This window comes from Alligator sinensis, unplaced genomic scaffold, assembly GCF_000455745.1.
Source record: "Alligator sinensis unplaced genomic scaffold, ASM45574v1 scaffold48_1, whole genome shotgun sequence".
Lineage (NCBI taxonomy): Eukaryota > Metazoa > Chordata > Crocodylia > Alligatoridae > Alligator > Alligator sinensis.
In genome coordinates, this window is record NW_005842541.1 from 328582 (window position 1) to 348705 (window position 20124).

Genomic DNA, 20124 nt, shown 5'->3' on the forward strand with positions numbered 1-20124 from the left:
ACTCTTTCCTGCCTATGCAGGGGGTCGGACTCGATGATCTGTTGAGGTCCCTTCTGACCCTAACATCTATGAATCTATGAATCTATGACAAGCATTGCAGTGTTTCCTTGGCTCACTGATGTATTTCTGACTTGTAAAATCAGGTTTAGGTTGCTGTTTTTAGCAGAGGGGCTCTGGCGATCTGAAACACCTGAGAGGAATAAACTGGGTAGAAGAACTATTTAAACAAAATGACAATGTTGGCAAAAAACCCAAAGCACATGGGTATAAGTTGTCCATAAATAAGCCTAACCTGATTTTAGCAAATGGGTGCTAACCATACATGTTCTGGAACAGCCTCACAATAGGAGCAGTGGGGACAAAAACGGTGATTGCTTTAAGATGAATCTTGGTAAGTTTATGATAGGGATTTTGTGACATGGCTGTCTGCGAGACCAAGGGGTTGGACCTGGTGATCTAGAAGGTCCCTGCCAGTCCTTGGAACATCTCACAGAAAATATTACAGAAAGAAGAGGGAACTTATGAGACTTGCTGGCTCTCCCATGCATCGCATTACCCCTAGAAATCCTGATGATCTGGACTGCACTGGGGAACTCCCTGGTACTGAAATGCTCGAGGTAAGGCTGCTGGGCCTGATGTGAGATAACTCTCGGCACTGATGATCTTGTTTTCTTTGTTATAGTTGTCCACTTTTTTATTAATTCAGCCCCCAGTTCTAGTGCTTGCCTTTGTATTTATTTCCTCAGCAATTTCTTCCTCTTTTGCACCAATATTGAAGTCAATGCTGTCCCCCAGACACAGAAATTCCTTGCATCTTTTTAAACACTGTTGTGATTCCTTTCTTGGCAAAATGTTTTTCCAGCCACGTGCAGGTTCATGCCTGGCTATGAAGTTCTGGGTTCTTCCCACAAGGCACTGCAAGGCATTGGAGACTAAAGGATAGGACTGCTGATACAAGATTATGACATGCCACTCATTTGTCTTTGGCACAGCAATGCTGGCCAGTGCATTATGGACATGATCCAGAGCTGATATGAATCTGTTATAGACCCCACTGTTAAGGTTGGCTCTTTTGTTCATGATGTAGTGACTCATGATTATAGCTCTGAAAGTCACAGATTCCAGGGCTGAAGACATAAGTGAGCCAGGTTGAGCCACATCCCACATGAAAACAGTCAGTCCCACCCAATCCCAAACCTACCTGGATGCTAAGTTTGGAGGATTGTAATTATTTGCAATTAAAATGAGTTATGGTGACTGTCGCAGAGCACTTAGGTGCCCTGCTCCTTTAAAGAGTGGAAACTGCTATGGAAAGAGCCCTAGCAGCGAGTGGGGAGCCCCCAGCTGCTGGTTACCAGGGCAGCTAGAATGAGCTAGTGGCCCACACCTGCCAGCGGTCAGTTGACTGAAAGGGGCAGGGCCTGGCTCATATATAAACCCCAGAGCTGGGGCCAGGAAGGAAGTTCCCTGCCAGCAGCCAAGGGGGAAGGAGCTCTCCCAGAGCAACCAAAGGGGAGAGGCCTGACTGCAGAAGCAGCTTCTGACACTGTTGAGAGACAGAGTATTCCCCGGTATGGTTTGAATGATGTTGTAGCTGGATGGTTTGAATATGCAGCGTAGGGGCTTGTGTTTTGTTTACTGCTGTATAAGACCGGTGGTTTGGGTGAGGCTATTAGGGGAAGGAGGAGGGCCTCATAGGGGACCCACGGCAGTGTGGGGACCCTGGCGCCAGAGAGGGCGCAGCATTCGGGGTGCGCAGACCCCGGCACCAGAGAGGGCACAGCATTGAGGGTGTACCGACCCCGACTCCAGAGAGGGCGCAGCATTGGGGGTGCACCAAGCCCGAGCGCCAGTGAAGGCGCAGTGCGAGACAGGGCTACGGTGAGCCCAGGGAGGACCAGGGAGCCAAATTATAACAAGGCCCAGACCAAACAATGTCATTTCCATCTGCGAGGCTTGGGGCATGGTAAAAGGATGGCTGGAGCCACACATAGCCCATAAGGCTAGGGTGCCCCAAAACATCCATTGTGACATTCATCTTCAAGCGGTTCCCACCAGGGGTCCGGGGACCCACGGGGTCCTGAGAACCAATCTCAACCATGTCCAAGAGGACTTAGAAGCAGCCTCCCTATCAATCATTCAATCAAAGATGTGGTGGGTGAGAATCGAGGGTGCCCACTGGGCCAATTTGGTACGGTAAGGGGGCCTTGGGAAGATCACGGCCATCCTACAGGACCCTGTCCTGTGACAGTGACATCAGACCTTTGTTCATTACCCTTCCATCATAAATTGGGGTCACCAAAATTTTCTGCTCCTAGCTACATCACTACATCTATCCCTCATGTTGGCCAAGATGGTGGTGGTCAACATTACAGGACTAACAACATAAAGCAATTCCTTATCCCTTTTGCACCCTTGCTATAAGAAATGAAGATCATCCCATTACCTTTCTGTACCTATTCTGATAAACCATGAGTGTCACTAAGCTTGAAGGTTTCCTCTGCTTTCAAGGCCATGTTGAAAGCTCTTTGGAGTTGACAAAATACCTTTCACAGACCAACCTATGAACTTCACTTCATCAATCTACTGGATACAAAAAGTCATGGACTAAATATAGACATTGCATTTATGACACATTATAACAGGGTCATCAACCTTTTTGAACGTGGGGCCAGATCATGAACTTTTTATCACCCAGTGGGCCGACGAGCCATATTCAAAGACCTCACAGGAAGCAGTATTGCATCACCACCCCCCACCCGAAAGGAAAGTACAGTGTTTACTTTTGTTTCCCGTCGCAGCACCTCGGGCCTCCAGAAAACAGCTTGGAGGGCCACATGGTGGCCCATGGGCCATGTGTTGGACAAGCCTGCATTATAACCTGCCTAACATCTGGCTCCTGAGGTAAACCATCCACTTTTTACCAGTTATTTTCATTCCCTCTCCCCCTCCCCCATTCTGTCTCTCATCCTTTAACTACAGCTACATTCATTTCCTCTTTCCCCCCACCTGTCTCTCACCTACTGACCACCTCAATTTACATTTTAACTGACTGGCTTTCTTGCATATGTACTGGCTTCTGGCTGCTTTACCACTCCATCCAGGAAGAGCACGGACCATCTGCAGATGCTTCCTTAGCCTGACGAAGGGCGTTTGTGCCTGAAAGCTTGCTAAGAAGAACTTTTACAACTATTTGAGTTGGTCTAATAAAAGATACCGGCTTTACCCAAAGAACCTTGCCTGCCTATGTCCTTAGACCAACACAGCTACAACCTACACCCCTGAAACTTTTGAGTCCATAGGAATCCTTGCCTTCACATTGGATAGTTGGATAAGGCCCTTGGTCAGGATGTTCCTGGTGCTTTCATACTGGTTGATTCTTTTCTCTTTACTCCAAGCCCCAAAACTGGGAGGTATGTAGTGCATGCTGCTTGTGAATGAAAGTGCCATCACTCTAGAACCCAACCTGTTTGGCTGTGTGGCTGATCTCCACGGCCAGGTCACCTCCTGAATTCCCAATGCCAATCACAATGACTCTCTTATCTGAGAACTCTTGGGGGTTCTTGTATTCGCGGCTGTGCAAGTAGCAACCTCTGAACTTTTCAATCCCTGCAGGGAGAGAGCAGAGCAGCTTTAGTTTCTAGAGAGGGATGTTGGACAAAGAAAGCTCAGTTCACTTGGTCATTTTCCTCCTGTGGGTTCAGGAGTGCTGCACAAAGGTTCATGGGTATCTACTCTGTTCAGAAGATTCCATCAAAGGCAATATCCAGACGTGCAGGGGTGCGCACTTGTAGTGGCAAAAAATAGTAGCAGCACAAGGCTGTGCCACTACTTTTTGCTGCAGCACACACCCTTGCAGGTATACTTTCGTGATGGACAAGTTGTCCCACTTTAGGCAAACTGCTGTTGCCTGGCTCCTCCTGGCATGAAGGAGAATCAGGGCACAACTGCAGGAGTGGAGACACTAGCCAGCAGCCAGAGCACCTCTCTGGAGGCCTAAACCTCTGTCTTCTGGTGCATGGTCCTGTTATGTGTGCTGCACTGCTTCCTTTCCCGGAACCTTTTTTTGACTACTAGGATTTCCTGGTAGCAAATTTTGGCCCCGTGCTGCAAATTTGCAGTGCAGGGCACATTTAACATTCCCTGTGTGTGGTCTGTGGCACTGCAAAGAGGTTTACAGCACCACAAGCTGCACATATCTGCATGTGGCCAAAGAAGGAATGTGTGAGAGTTGGGGAAGGTGGGGGGAAAAGTGGAATGTTGCCTTAGCTAGGACAAGAACTTAGAGCACAAAGGAGTTGGAATGGTATATGAGAGAGAGACAGACAGACAGACAGGAGTCTCAGCTAAGTTTTCAAGATGTTCTTTCCTTAGTGCACAGCACAGACTGGCTTGCTGCCAGGGCAAAGTGGGATCACAGTGAGGAAGAGATCTGGGCCTGGTGAACCAGAAAGGTTCTTACAAATTTCAAAGATACTGGTCAAGAGGCTTGCAAGGCTCCACAAGGCCCAGCCACTGCTGGAAGGCAGGAAAGTATGTGGTACCCAAGGGCCCTCTGAAGTGGAGGAGGGTGGTATCTTCATCAGCCAAGAGCAGCTACATAGCCAGACTGCTCAGCAATTGTGGCATCCACTTCTCTTGAACCTGCCAGCATGGTATTGCCTTTGCCTCCCCTGGCATCTGAAGCAAGCTCAGAGTTGTGGCTGGGCTTCCATTGTATTGTACTATTACTTTTCAGTGGATTAAACAGGCAGCTCTTCCTCCCTTAGTGCAGGAACACCAATGGCATATGTAAAGCACCAGGTGGCAGGCAGTACCCATTACAGCAGCTGAGTGAGGACAATAACTAGAAGGGTTCTGGGATATTCCTGGGATGTCCCAGGAACAATCCCGGCCTCTAACACCCAGGAAGATGCACTCATGCCTTCCCCACTTTGTATGGCATACCTGGGAAGGTGTGTAGTGGCAAATGGGCATAAGTGTGGTGACCAGAGCAAACCAAGATCCCGTCAAAGATGGATGACTCCTGCTTCCCATCTGTCTCCGTGACAACATCCCACTGTCCTGTTGTAGAGAAATCTGGACGTCTTGTCACATGGCACACACTGGTCTGAACAAAAAGTCAGTCAAGGGGGTGGCAACATGCATTTCATCAGTTCCTTTGGACATAAACCCTAAAACACGACCTGCAGGATCTTTCACTGCTTCACGAGGGAGTGACATTTTTCAATAGCAGTATTCTTCCATAGAGACCAGGCTCACCTAATCACTCACCTATGTGCTTGGTCACACATAAAGGCAGGCACAGCATTCCCATTCTGACCCACAGGCTCCCACACCCCCTGTCATGCTAGCTCTCCCCTCACCTTGAAACGGACATAGTTCAGAAGGTCAAAGTGCTTGGCGTACATGCGGAAATACTCCATGATTTTTGAGTTGTGCATATAGTTGGGGAAATCATCTGGGATGGGGAAGTCACTGAAGCACATCATCTCCTTAGATGTGTTGATGATGACTGATTTGTAGATACTCGCCCTGCCCTCTTCAGGATTTTCCTGTAGGGAATGGGGAAAACAGGACATATTAACTCTAGAAAGTGGGGCTCTAGAAATACAAGTAGCATAAAGCGTTGAGGTGGCGTGATCTCTAGTGATAAAGCTGACTCCAGGACAGCTTCCTTGTTCTTCAGAAGAAAACATTTAGGTTCTAACACCTTTCACTTTCAGCACTTCTTCACTCCCATGACACTCTTATTTCCTATGATCTCCTCTGGGCAGCAACTTTGTTTTATGCCTGGACACACATATAGTGCTGTAGAGATAAAAATATCATTCAACACTTAGATTGCAAGCTCTGAGGGGCAGACAGCCCTATTCTTCTGTGTTTGTACTGTACCTAGTACCCTGCAACTCTGGGTTATGAGGGAGGCTTCTGAGTTCCACCTCAAAAGGAATAATATTTAAAGCATTCAAAGTCATGACAAACTCAACCTTACCTCATACCTCCAGAGCCCTCCAATGTCATTAGTCCTCTCGAAGCAGACAGGCTCCATCCCCTCATCCAAACAGGATTTGATGGCGCACAGTCCACTCGACCCACCTCCTATGATTGCAACTCTCTTCTTTGCCATGGTCAGCTGCCTTGGAAAGAAGAGGCAGGAGTCCTGTGAGGGTCCTTTGGGGAGATACCAAGAGAGAAACCTTTGCAATATAAACTGTAGCTTTGCCTTTGGACTGATCCCTACCACTTCTCCATTAAGGAACCCATCCAGTAAGTAAACCTCTTTCAGAAGCTGCTTTGCTGTTTGAACTCCCTATGGAGCCCCTTGGCAGAAGTTCAGCCTAAACAATGCAGCCATTGACTGGCTCTTTGATCGAGAATGACCAGAGGATATGATGTAATTTTTGGTAAATTTGGGGTTATTTCCCCCCTACCTTTTATACACTAAGAACAAAAGCAGCTATGCTTCAGCGCATGCAGAGACACACTCAGCTTATTAGAAAAACTGTCTTTGGCAAATTTAACTACAGATGAGTCACCATGTTCATAATACACTATGGCTTCCAATAAAAAATACAGGAATCATGTTATAGGACGAGAGGTAAAAATCTCTATACATCTTGTCTAGCACATTCTTAATGCAAGTCTCTGTGTAAGATGTCCAATCTCCTTCTGAAGCTTGAATGAATATAAAAGTGAATAGGCTAAGGTAAGGAATATGATACTAAGAGATTAAATACCATGAGGAAAAGGATTTATTTAGAGCAAATAGGTATTACTGAAGAAGAAACAAACAAGTTTAACTATAAAAGACATGTTCCCTGGCTGTGAGAAATGCAACACTCTGGAACAAAGAAATGGATAGAAAGCTCTCTCAAACCGGGACTGAGAGATGCAATTAAAGAAATACAGTGGTGATGCATAGGGGGTACCTGGGGGTGCACATGCACTCCCTGAGAGCACTGGTGCACCCCCTGACAGGCCACACTCCACTCTTAGGTGCCAGGCAGGGGGGGCAGGCGGGAGCACCAGTGCCCCCCTGCGAGCGCTGCAGCCACTTCCCGGTCAGCGAGATTGGCCATGGGGGGATCCCCCCAGTCGCTGACTGATTGCTGGGAGGGGAAAGAGGGAGACACCACACAGGAATAGGATTTTGAGCATGCTGTGCACCTGCCACCTTAGAATCTAGCCTCTTGCAGGTGTCAACACTAGCAGAGAACTTAAATTACTGGTAACTTCTGAAACTCTTGGTCATGCTGTAAAACACCCAATATGCTGACAGACCAATGCTAGGGTTTTACTGTCCCTTGGTGCAATCCCTGGAAATTCCTTTCCTAGATTTCTAATCTAGCACTAGTAAACTGTGCCACAAAACATTTCATGTAAGACCCTCCCTTCAAGTCAGTCTAACCCAAGATACTACCAGAGTCCTACTCTCAAAAGTAGTCTTTGCTTCAGGGGCTCTGTGGCAGAGCTCCTTTTGGTGGTGCTCGCCACTTGAGGGCTCTCACAGGCTCTGAAGGGAGCCTGCTTTGGAGAAGCAGCAGATGAAACCTCCCCCAGGAACTCTTTTAAGAGGGAAGGTGTGTGGCAGGGCACTGTGGGCGCCTGCCACTTTAACAGCAGAGCCAAGCAGCCAGCAGGTGCTTGATTGCGGTGGCCATTTTAGATCTCTGGCCGCCTATATAAATAGAGCAGTTGCCTACTGACAAGCTAGGCTAACATTGCCTGGCTGCATGCAACATCCTGGAGGTAAGGGCAGGAGCTGGAGGGGATGGTTTGGAGGTTCCTGGTTCTGGGTATGACCTAAAACTGCACCATGCCAGGAGTGGGTGTCCTGGTGGGGCTCCCAATGGTGTGGGAGCCCCCAGGAAATGCTAGGCCAGTTACCACCCCAGTGAAAGGTGGGTAGGGGTGCCTTAACTCCAGCCCTCACCCTCGGGTGGGTCATTTATCATTGGAGGTAGTTGGGCCCTAGACATGGCTGTGGCTGCCTGAGCCCGGTGGGGTGCAAGACCCTAAAGAGTGAGAGAGGGAGCCAGGCACAGCTGGAGCCACCTGAGCCCAGGGAGGGTGCAAGCCCCAGAGGGGGCCAGGCATGGCTATGGCTACCTGAGCCCCACAGGGGAGGTAAGCCCTGGAGCCCCAGTGAGGGGGTGGCAACAAGGAGCCCCGGTATGTATGAATGTATAGAGTTGCCCCAGAAAGAGCCAGGGCAAGCTTAGACCCAGTTGGGTAATTGGCTGGCCACTACCTCAGTGAGGGTTGCAGGAGAAGCCCAAAAGACGGTACATCTGCCACCCAAGGTATGAGCTAGCTAAACCCTATGGCCTAAGGGGCCTGCTCCAAGAGGGAGCAAGGCAGCATAAGTTGTTGAAGTGTGAAAGACCCCCTGTGAGAGGGGGTGGAGTGTGAGAGGAAGGCGGTATGATTGTGTGCATCCGAGGCCTGACAACGAGGCCTAAGCTTGGTCCGGCTGTAGGCTGGAAGCACTGTCATCTGGATGCCACTTGCAAGGCTTGGGCTGCAGTGTAGGGGAGGAACGGAGCTACAGATGGTGCCCCCTGGCATTGGGGCAAGAAATGGGTGGCCTCCTGCCTTGATTAACAACATAATTAATTACAACAAGGCATGGCAGGTGGTGACACCAGCACTGTGGCTGGTTGGGGAGTTCCCAATTTCCATCAGTAACTCTCCATACTCACAAAAGGAAACTGTTTACCCATTACTAAGCAGCACATTAGCTCAGCCTCTGTTCATTGCTAACCCAGGGTTACCAGAGTTTAAAGTCCTTGAGGACATAGCTATTGCCAGACATTCATTAGGTTAACTCTTGTATTCCTGTTGGTTTATGGTACATGAGCAAAGCTGTGATTTTAATCAGAGGAGCTGGGCTAAATTTGAGGAAGGAGATGCTGGATGTTTTGTGGGTCAAAGATGGAGGAATGTTGCTTATGGCAGGCATAACGGTAGAAGCAGGACCAATATCCACAATCAAAAATAGCACAAGAAGCCTCATCTGCTTTGAGAACTAACAGCAGCTTGCCCAATGTCCAGCCTATGAGAAAAGATGCAAGATCTGCAGTTGATTACATGATTTCACAAGAGGTTACAAGCACTAGCCAGCTGGGCAAACTACAACATTAATTCAAACGACTTCATCTGTATTCTGTGCTACAGCATTGTCCATTGTTCCCACGAGGAACTGCCCACCTGATTACAAATGAGATAGTTATTTATTCTTAGAGCTGTGTGAGGCTTTGGATCCGGAGCTGCTTTGAATACTTTGGCCTCTGACGAGGCACACCCAGATCGAAGCGGGGTCTCGGCAATGATATCTGAAGCAGGTCAGAGCGTCCAAAGCATTTTGGATCTGCTTCGGACATCTTGACTGACAATTAGAAGAGGGAGGGGGAGTGGGGGAGGGATGGAGAGTGGGGGGAGGGGGCTCTGTGGGGTGGGACAAGAAACAGCATAAAAGCTTCTGTTTGCAGCCCTTCTGTGCCTTTTGCAGCTTGTTCCCTGTCAGCAACTGTGTGAGAGAGGAACAGTTAGACTGAGACTTGCCTGCTCCTCTTTCTTGTTTTGAAAGAATGGGTAGGATTTAACTTGGCTATACTATTCAATTATTATTAGTATTACATTTCCATTTATTTCTTTGCGGGTTTTGGAAACTTTGCAAAAAAAAAAAAGTGTGCTTTCCCAGCCAGTGTGATCTGTCGCTGTGCAGGGAGGAACAGATTGCTTGCACGTGCACATGCTATAGAAAAAAAAATCACAGCAGAGGAAGACAGACAGCACACAGTTTATACATAACCCTTAACACCAAAGCAAACATTCAAAGAAGAGGCCAGTGGACGCACGCAACAGAGGGAATAAAACGCACAATACAAAAGGACCCACACCCACCCTACCCCTACCTTTTGCAGCACAGGAAAGATCAGTATGAAGCCTGCTGGAAAGGTAGGTGCCAGGTCTTCTGCCAGGGGAGGGAGAGGGGGGAGAGCTAGAGCTGCAAGCCCCCCCACAACAACACAGACATGTTCTCTTCCCAAGCAGCCATGACAGTAGTGCTGCCAGTGGAAGCCAGGAGGTGGGTGCAGTGTCTGCACCTGATGTCCTTGTACCTGAACCACCTTTGCTCAGTCCAGACGTGAGCACCAGCAGTAGAATCACTGCCTCCTCCACCCCAATTTCAGCTCGCAGCATGAGCCTCCCACTGCCAGAGAAGCTGGAGCTGGAACCAGGGATACTGAGCGCGCTGGCTCAAGCAATTCTGGGGATTGAGGGGGAATTGGAGTTTGTGCTCCACACCCCCAAGTTTCCCCTAGACCCAGGTCTCCTCCAGAAAGCAGCACTTCAGAGGAGACTGAGGTTGTGGAGGCAAGTGGCTCAGCTGAGGCAGTTCCTCCTGCTGTTCAGCCTCAGCCTGCTGAGAAGAGGGGAAAAGGCAGGATCCTCACCCTCAACCCAGAAGCGGGGGAGTAGTGTAGTGTGGGATCATTTTGAGGTGGCAGATGATCCCAGGTTTGCCATCTGTCAGCACTGCCGAAGGCACATGAGCCACTTCACCACCACAGCCATGCTGCTGCATCTGAGGAGGCACCACCCCCTTGCCCTTCTTCCTACTCAGCCTGGCACCAGTGCAAGTGTGCTGAAAGGGAAGTCCCCCACTCACTTCAAAGCAGAGGCAGGCCACCCTGGACCAGTGGGGGAAAGGTGGACAGAAAGTGGGGTGTGTTCCCAAGGCGAGCAAGATCACCCAGAGCATTGGGAAGATGCTTGCTCTGGATAGCCAGCCCTTCTCCCTAGTTGAGCGACCAGGGTTCAGGTGGTTCGTAGCACTTCTGGCCCCATTTTACAAAGTGCTCACATGCACCACTTTAGCAGGGTGGTGGTGCCCTCCCTGTATGAGGCATGCATGGAGTACTTGAGGAGCTGCGCAAGGCAGGGCAGCAGGTAGTCTTGCACTTCACTTCTGACATCTGGAGCACCTGGCGTGGTGATTACGCCTACCTCTCCCTCATGGGACACTGGTTCGATCAGTCAGGCCATTGGTAGACTCTACTCCAAGCCGAGGTGCTGGCTGAGTCCCACACGGCAACAGAGATCATGAGGGCCATGAACCGCATGGTGCAGGGGTGGCTTGTTGGGCAGGCCGAGCTCACCCGCGGGTTTATGGTCACCAACAATGTGGCCAATATGGTGAAGGCTGTCTGTGATGCCAAGTGCAGTTCGTAGGGCCAGCTCTGAAAAGTGGTTTGCATTGTAATTTGTTCCCTCTCAGGATCAGGCCTGAGAGACTGGAGGCAGAGTGGGGGGTTTTTTGGTGAGGAATGTGCCCCTGCAGGTAGCTGGGTTTTGTTGTCTTTGATAGATTCTGGTGTGCAGTTTGTGGGGGTACTGGAGATACTTGGCAGGTTTTGTGTTTTGAGCTGTAGGAAGTTGGCTTCAGTTCTGGTGATGAGGTTAGGTGCTTGTTTGAATGTACAAACCACTTTTCAGAGCTGGGCCTATGAACTGCACTTCATCAGCCCCCAAGACAGATGCAGCAGCCACCCAAGCACCCACCCACATGATGAGTTTTGCCTGTCAGCAGCTTGGGGTGAAGTTCCCCCCCAAATCCCTGCACCAGTCTTCTTGAAACCTGGCAGGCTTCATGCTCTCAGCAGAGGCTACCACCCCTGTATGTTGCATCCAAATTAGAGCTAAAATAACAAAGTTATAGATATTTCATTCATCCCCCATTATAACCTATAGCCGGATCTCCGAGGTGGCTCCGAAGCTTCGGAGCTGCTTTGGCCAGATTGAAGCGGCAAACTGATCCAGAGGTCCGGATCGGATCGCAGCCATCTGAAGCAGCCAGATCCAAAGCCGGATCGGATCGCTGCCGACTCGCACAGGCCTATTTATTATAGCCAGACACTGGTGTACAAGCCAGGATGTTGCCACAAGCTGTGTTAGTCCTAAAAAGAAAACCCACAGGTAGTAGGAAATAAAGAGGTAAAAGCTAAAGACTTACAGTGGTGACTGGTGAGCTTCCTCCCTACGTGTAAAGTAGTATGCAAATGAGATGTGTGAGTAAATTATAAATGGAGAAGGATACAGTGTGTAAATGTACAAAAGGAAAGGGTACCAATTGCTGTGTTAAATGCCTGAAGTCCTTGGTTTCATCAAGAGGGTATACTCATTGGAAGAACCAAAACCACTGAGGAAGAGTCTGACGAGGTCTTTCAGAGGACAGAAATCTCAAAAGAGCTCGGGATAGAGTTGAAAGAGTTAGAATTTCTTAACTGTCCTATGACATTTCTTCATGCTCCTACAGGAGTTCCCCAACTTTAAAGCAGAAACTACAAGAGGAACTGAATGTGCTTATTGCTCTGGGGATCATAGAGCAAGCCAATGAATCAGAGTAGATCAACTTGCTTACCTTGGAGTCGGGTGGGAGTGGGATGAAACTCTTAGAAAATGTTCCTTTTTTGTTTAGTTTTTGGTTTGTTTGGTTTTTGTTTTTTTTTGGTTTATGGACCACAACTTTTACAGGGACAAGCATGAGAGGATAGTGCTGGTACCAAATCTCTCTATGCTGGAAGTAACAGATAGGTTGTGGCAGGTACTTCTTTTTAAGAGCATTTGCAATTCCCAGAGGGGATGTTGAATATGCACATCTTCATACTGTCACAACCCAATTAAACAGTGCCCATGTCACTAGCAAGAGATACCGTTTAGACCATCCTCATTTCGCACACAGTAGTCAACTAAGGGTTAAAAGAAATCCTTGCCAGAAATTCCTGAAACAAAACCCTGGCGGAGAACTATAAGTAATTGGTCAGTTGAAATAAAATCCGAGCAAAAACTGTATATAATTGGTCAAGAAACAAGCTTAGGCCCCTCACACGTAACAGACAGAAAACCTGACCCACTACCTTGCAACCTGATAGCACAAAGAACTGCTGCTTTGCCAAAAAAAATTAAAGATTCCACTTAGCAGCTCATCATTGGATAACTCCGTTAGATACCTCTGTCTATAAATAGTTTAGAAGTTTCCGCCCAAGTCGGAGAACTCTGGGGAAATCTCTGAGGAGAAACCTGAGCTCGTCATCAGAGTGACTTGGCGGATTGATCACCCACCAATGACTCCCCGTCACCGCTAATCTTGATGTAGTAAAGCCCCACAGGCTTGATAGCTCGTTTTCGGCGCCTCGTTTGTCATTGCTTGACTGTAACCCGAGCACATATGCTCAACTGTAACCGAAGCAACTGTAACGGAACAAAGGCTCAGCCTGCGTCGCATATCACTGTCTGGGCGACATAAGTAAAATTTTCCTACAACCAACACGTGTCTGTGCCTAATTAATTCTACTCCATCTAAATACCCACCTGCCGAACTAAAACCTAGGCGTTCAGCCAACAGCCCGAACGCAATCAACCACCCGGCAGCATTACAGCCATCATGGACACATACAACTGTTTGGGCTGCATTCCATCCCTGAGGTATTTCACCAAAAGATGAAACATTTTTAATGGCAGTGAGGGTATTATGGCTTGCATAAAGGAAGGATCGTATTTCATCTGTTAAGCACCTAAGTGTGATCCCACTCCACCCTACTTGAGTCTCTGAAAACTGTAAATTTATCATCATAAAAAGAGAACCCAATCTTGTACTTTACTAAAGTACTGTCACTTTAGCCTTAAGACAAAGTCACTTAAAATACAGAGAACCCAGACACACATCATTTTTCAGGGGCTTGAGCAGGGTGGAATAGGATCACATCTGGGCATCTAAATGCATTAAGCATCTACTAAGTAGAACAGGATCTGGCCTAAAGTCTTGATCTTGGGGAAAAAGTGTCCCCTTTATGGATGCAACCTTGAAATTGATGGCTGCTAGTAAGCTTCATCAAATTATTGTGCAGACGTAGTACAATTACACTGTACAGTAAATAGTGGGGCAAAAAGATGCTGTGCACTTAAGTGGTATATATAGACTTAACTGATATACAGGTAATCACAGTTTGTTAAAATGTAAGCTTTGCTATACTGTACAAAATGGTTTCAGTGTTGTATTATGTAGTTGAGCAAATAAGGTTGACTGAATGCTCAAACAGAGAAGGAATATAAAATTGGGAGAAATTCGTGGTTGGGCATTTAACAAAAAATGCTATGCAGCAAGGTCCAAAGATAGATACTGTATGCATCAACCAGATTTAACAACACAACACAACTCATCCTGCCTTGGACAAAATGTTGACTGATTACCAGAGCAATAGCTCAGCACAAGACCCTGCAGAAAGCAAGTAAAGCTGCTAGCCTGAAGTCTAAAGAAGAGAAGACCCCATCTCCTATTTTGAATTCAAGTGGGATATATCAGAGCTAGGTAGAGTTGTTTAAAAACATCAGAATAGTGATCTCTAGGTTGTTACAGAAAGTTATGTTAGAGACATAAAAATCAATTTAGGGACTAAAAATGTAAAAGAGCTACTGTAAATATATTTTATTTAGTCTCAAATGAACAAGGACACTGAAGAAATAGTAGGGTCTCCCATCTATGCCAAAAAATCCACATTAGTGACAGAGGGAAAATTGGTTCCCTAGAGCAAAATACATATTTATGTGCCTAGAGGCTAAATGAACACTATTAAATTAATTTGGCTCATTTGCAAGTATATACAGTTCTGAGCTAAATAAATGCTGATTGTTCATTGCTGTGTTTTCTTAGGAGATGACGTGGCCTGCGCTATACAAAGCCATTGGAATGGAGACTCTGAATGAGGCTGATCTGTGTGAAGAGTCTTGTATCGAAATTTCTGAATATTGCTCCACCCTCTTAATTAAAGTGTGACGGGCTGGCTGGCAGTGACCTAGCCCAGAGGTTTTGAAGGAGTAAAAGATGATTGGAGGACTTGGGATTCCCTTTCCTCACCAATCAGGCCTCAGAGACTCGCCCCTCATGTCCCCTGATTGGCCCCTTGGGTCACCTGGAGGGGGATAAAAGGGGCAGCATGGCTGACTCAGGGAAGAGACCAGCGAGGGACCATGAGGAAGGCACTTCAAAGAGCTGGCAAGAGCTGAGCCAGCGGGGTGGAAGCAGTTGCCCCAGAAGAGCTTGAAGGAACAGGACCTGCAGGCAGCAGTTGGACCCTCAGCAGCACAGTGTGTGGCCGGCAGGAGCGGCTTCCTGCTGGGCTCCAGGATCCCCTATGAGAGGCTGTGACCAGCAGGAGAGGCTTCCTGCTTCAGCAAGGATCTGAGCAGCTACCTGAGGGGTTCCCAGCTCGGCTTCCAGCTCCTCCAATCAGAGACCAGGCAGCTCAACGTGAGGCCAGGGCTCCAGGAAGGTCAAGACCTCTAGCAGCTTGGAGCAGTACAAGTGGTGGTGGCTGTGTGGCAGTGTTCCTGCCTACCACATGGGAAATCCAAGTTTAAGTCCCAGCTTTGGTGACTTGGGGTGAGTGAGCTACCAAGGAAAAATTCCTCTTGCAGTGGAAAGGGGCCATTGTGTCTTCTCCCTTTCTCCTCTTCCAGGTACCTAGGCCCTATATTTCTTTGTCCTTTGACATGTTGTATTTTGTGCCTTTTTATATTTCCCCAACCAGTATTGTTTGCTCTGCTATTTGTGTTTTATATTTTGTTAACCCTCTTTTGTCAATGATTGTAAGTGTCTAACCTTTGTTGAATCCTGCCCCCTTGGGGCATTGTAGTGTCCACTCTACTCCCTGATTATGCCTGTTATGTTCTCAGTATTGTTCGCTCATTAAAAGGTATATGGTTAAGTCCCCAGTGGTGGTCTGGCTCTGCTCTATAGGGGCCGGAGAGTCCCTACACCTCCCACAGCACTTGTGCACCTGCTTCGATCCCTTCAATTGGAGAGGGGGTACCTTTTGGAGTACCGCCCGGGTTACAAAAGGCCTACATGTAGCTCATGCTGCAGCATGTCCATTGGTGCTGTCTATGATACCCTGGGGGAGAAGGGGGGCTGTTACCCCATCACCCAATTCTCCCCTCCCATGGTCCAACCTGCCTGCTGACTCCTAACCTTGACTCCACTTCACCTCCAGTCTCTTACCTGCCACACCTTTTGTGTTATTCTGCTTGTTGCTGAGGGAGGCAGTCCTTGGAACAGAGAGTAACTTTGATGGTTGCCTCACCTGGGGCTGGTTGTCCTCTTCAAGTGCTTCCCTTTTAAGAGAGTACTTCTGAGGCTTCTGAGCACTTGTCAGGGCCTCAGCTGATGCGGCCATGGCCCCCTTTCCTCTCTTCACACCCTACACCTTGGTCTACTGTTTAAGACCTCAGCTCCTCGGCACTGGCCCTGCCTTGGCAGCAGCCCTTTCTCTGAGGCTTCAGTTTTAATGCATCCGTCTCCATCCCTTTAGCTTAAAGTTAGCTCCTGGCACAAATAGCTGGGAAGTGCCACCCAGGCCTCCTCCACTCCTGTAGCTACAATGGTCCTCCAGTTTCAAGTTCAAGCAGAACAAAAACACAACCTAGCTGCTTCATAAAACAAATAGTGTTCTTTCCTCGGGGTAACTTTGCCTGCAGGTTTTACCTCCTCCAGATCCATCTTACCTCCAGCTCTCCTTTGGCAAAGAGAACAAAAAACAAGCTTCAGCTTTTGTCCTGTATGCAGGAAGTTTTCCCCACAGCCAGCTATATTGTAAGCTGTTTGGGAAAGAAGAGAGCAATTCTTCCTGTAGGCTGCTTGTAGGTTGCATGTTGACCACACCAAAGGTCTTGGTGCATCTACACGTGCATTAGTGCTTCAGTTAATGCACATTAAATCTAGTGCCGGCATTGTGAGGGACTAAGAAAATGTGCATTAGCCTGTCTTAATGTGCATTAACTAAAAAGCATGGGGCATTTTTACGTGTGTTGTGGGATGCGGCACCGGGTGCTTTAATTAGCGAGCTGTGCTAATTAAAAGCACTCACATGTCACATGTATCAGCGTCCCCATGCTAAAAAAATGGCAGTGGGGCACTTTGAACTAAAGCTTATCAAACGTGATTTATTTCAAAGCGTCCCACTGACATTTTTCAGCGCAGAGACGAGTGGCGACACTGATGCACGTGACGTGGAGCACGTCAATTTTTATGCTCCAGCAGACTTGATCAGCAGACTGGATTCAGTGCATCAGAGCAGACTCCATGCACATGTATAGGAGCCCATGGTTTTACTGATGCTTAATGTGCATTAGCCTATTTTAATGCACATTAACTAAATAGCATTTTTTTCAGTGACACTTTAATGCACATTAAAATAGGCTAATGTGCATTAAAGTGCACATGTAGATGCATCCAGTTTTCCATACCCTATCATTGGCACCTCCCCCCCACACACACACCCTACAACTCATGCACGCTGCTAAAAGCTCCCAATGCACTGATTTATCCTGTACAGCATGATACCTATGCTCAGAATGAGTCTTCAGTAAATTACAGTCAAGGTTGAGAAAGACTGGAACTTTCTAAGTCTTCTCCTGTCTGCTTTTGTCCCAAGTCCATTATCCCTGTCCATATCCAGACTTTGAATCATCTTCCCTAATTAAGACAAATAGACCACAGCAGGCATATTGACTATCTGGCAAACTTTGCAAAGGCCTCAAATATCAATATGTTCATTGCTGAAGGCTCACACTTATCCAAACAATTCCTGAAACCCTGTGTTATATGCAGAAATAAAACACTCCTCCTCAAGTCTTTATGCAACCATAAATTAGCCATATAGTTGTCTGAGGAACAAAAAGCAATCAAAGGGCTGAAGTGTGGTTAGAGAGACTCTTAAATTATATTTATTCTGTTGCCACATTTTTTCCTTCACTCTTTACTCAGCCTCTGTAAAAATGAATGCATCTATGAAATGGAACTACGAACAAAAATAGACAAATAGCTAATCTGGAGGTTTTCTGAGTCTTTCCTTAAAAATTGGTGTCAGTGGCCTCTCCTCCACCTCCAGCTGCCTCTCCAAACCAGAACAGGATGATATTTTACATCAACACCTCGTTGATTCAATCAAAACCAACATTTTTTTAAATAAGAAAGAAAATTCTAATGAAAAACAATGAAATTAAACATTTGAAACATTTGATTATAGAAAATTCTGAAAATATACTTAGTATATAGAAATAGAGCAGAGCACTTAGGTATGGAAGTGTGGTTTTTTGCCAGCTGACATTTTTCTAAAATAGGGAAAAAGCAGATGAGAAGCAAGAGTCAGAAGTTCTTTTCTTCAAAGACCTTTTCACCATGTTAGAGTGATAGGCTTGGCAGACTCCTAAACTGCCTTCCTAGATCATACATACCTGCAGAGACTGCATTCTCCTACCCTTGAAAGCACTTTTCTAACATCTAGTACTAAATGTGCCAAATGTTTACTAATGTAGTCAAACATTATAAACAATGTTATCTTTGCTAACATAACCTTTGGACAATAGGGCCACATCCAGGTGAGTGAGCAAGTGCCTACTGTGGTGTCTCAAAACAGTTTCAGATGCTGTAAGAGGCATGCTAAGAATGAAAAAATGTTCCTTGCACTGCATATTTGCAGTGCAGACTCTAAATTTGATACTGGGAAATCCTGGTATAATAAAAAAAACACACCAAAAAAAAGAGGTGCAGGGAGCACTCCTGGAGTCTCCTTTGAAGCAACCAGAGGCTGGGTCATCCAGAGAGATGCTCTAGCACATGGCCAAAGCATCTCTATGGCTGCTGTGTGCCCTTGTTGCTCCAGCATGCTGCCTTGGCATGCTATGTGGGAGTGGGGTGAACTGTGGGTGGATGGGATGAGGGGGTGGGGAGAACTATGTGGGAGGTGGGGTCCCACACATGGCACCCCCCCGCCCCCCGCAGCAGCAGCAGCTGCAACCAGTTGGACCATCAGGGCACTCATGGCCTGCTCCTGGCAGAAGCCCCTGGCAGTGTGTGGTGCCAGCTGAGACCTGGGGGTGGCACCAGCCCAGCCTGCTGGTGCATGCTCTTAGGCAAAACTGGCCAGCTCTTGCTGCCACCTGGGGCTCCCAGCACCGCACACAAGAGCTGTGTGAGAGCAGGCCAGGCTGGGTCCTGCCTCCATGGAGCTAGCCTGGTGCGATGGCATGTGGGACACATGGAGGCAGGACCTAGCCCAGCCTGTTGGCACATGGCTTTTGTGTGTGCTTCCGGGAGCCACACGTGGCAGCAAGAGCTGGCCCAGTTGTGCCTGAGGGTGCATGCCAGTGGGCTGGGCCAGTCTGGCACCGTGCACCATTTGTAGCCCCTGGGTCTCAGGCAGTGCCATGCGCTGCCAGGGTCCCTGCCAGGAACAGAGCACAAGTGCCCCAACGGCCTGCTGTTTCTGCTGGGGGTGGAGGGGTGGGGAGAGAGGCTGTGTGCCATGGGGGGAACCCACCCCTCTTACACAGTCCCCCCCACAGTCTAGCCACACCCACAGTCCCCACACACCCTCACACACTCCCACCCAATCCACCCACAAAGCCCCCATCCACATGCCCACCCACAAACCCCACATTTCCCCCCAAAAACCCACCCAAGCCCCACCCCACAATCCCCCCACCCCTTCTCTCCATCCACTCCACATCCCCCCCCCACAAATCTCACACCCTGTGTTCCCAGCTGGGACCTGCTGGTGGGAGCTGTAGCTGCCGAGGCAGCTGTCACACTGCAGTCCTGCCCCATGCCCATGGTGCTGATGCATGTGGCAACAGCCTGGGGGAGGCTTCTGGTCCCAGGAACCACTTGGGGGGTCCGATAGGCTGAGGGTGGGGGGGGGAGGTGGCAGCATAGGGGTGTGTGAGAAAGTGAGAGAGATGGGGGTTGGAGATGGCTCAGCACTCTGGGTAGGAGAGGCTGCCAGAGCCAGGCTTAGAACCCCACTACGCCCCTAGAGTAGCCTGTGCAGGGGTAGGCGGGCCTGGAAGGAAAGGGACTTGCCCAGCCCAGACCCTGAGCCCCAGTCAGGGGCTTCTCACGAATGGCATGGGGCCTGGGCACAGGTGCAGAGAGCAGAACAGCAAGGGCTGGCACTGCTCAGAGCAACAAAGCCACCGGTGGGACACCTGGAGCTGGACTTATGTCCTGGTGCTGGGACAGAGCTGCTGCCAGGAGGCAGCAAGTGGGGGGTAGGCAGG

General features: G+C 48.3%; 1 protein-coding gene across 7 annotated transcripts in view; it reads right to left on the minus strand.

Annotated features, from left to right (window-relative positions):
- Positions 1-20124, minus strand: part of LOC102384967 (dimethylaniline monooxygenase [N-oxide-forming] 5-like) — a 60672-nt gene that overhangs the window by 13149 nt on the left and 27399 nt on the right. For 4 of the 7 annotated variants that reach the window (XM_025213599.1, XM_025213600.1, XM_025213601.1 and 1 more), the window contains exons 2-6: positions 5996-6174; positions 5367-5555; positions 4948-5110; positions 3467-3609; positions 727-915 (exon numbers count right to left, since the gene is read on the minus strand). In XM_025213599.1, the coding sequence (XP_025069384.1) occupies positions 727-915; positions 3467-3609; positions 4948-5110; positions 5367-5555; positions 5996-6174 (863 nt within the window). The remainder of the gene's footprint in view (positions 1-726; positions 916-3466; positions 3610-4947; positions 5111-5366; positions 5556-5995; positions 6175-20124) is intronic. The other 3 variants (XM_025213604.1, XM_014523822.2, XM_014523826.2) reach the window with 3 other exon arrangements.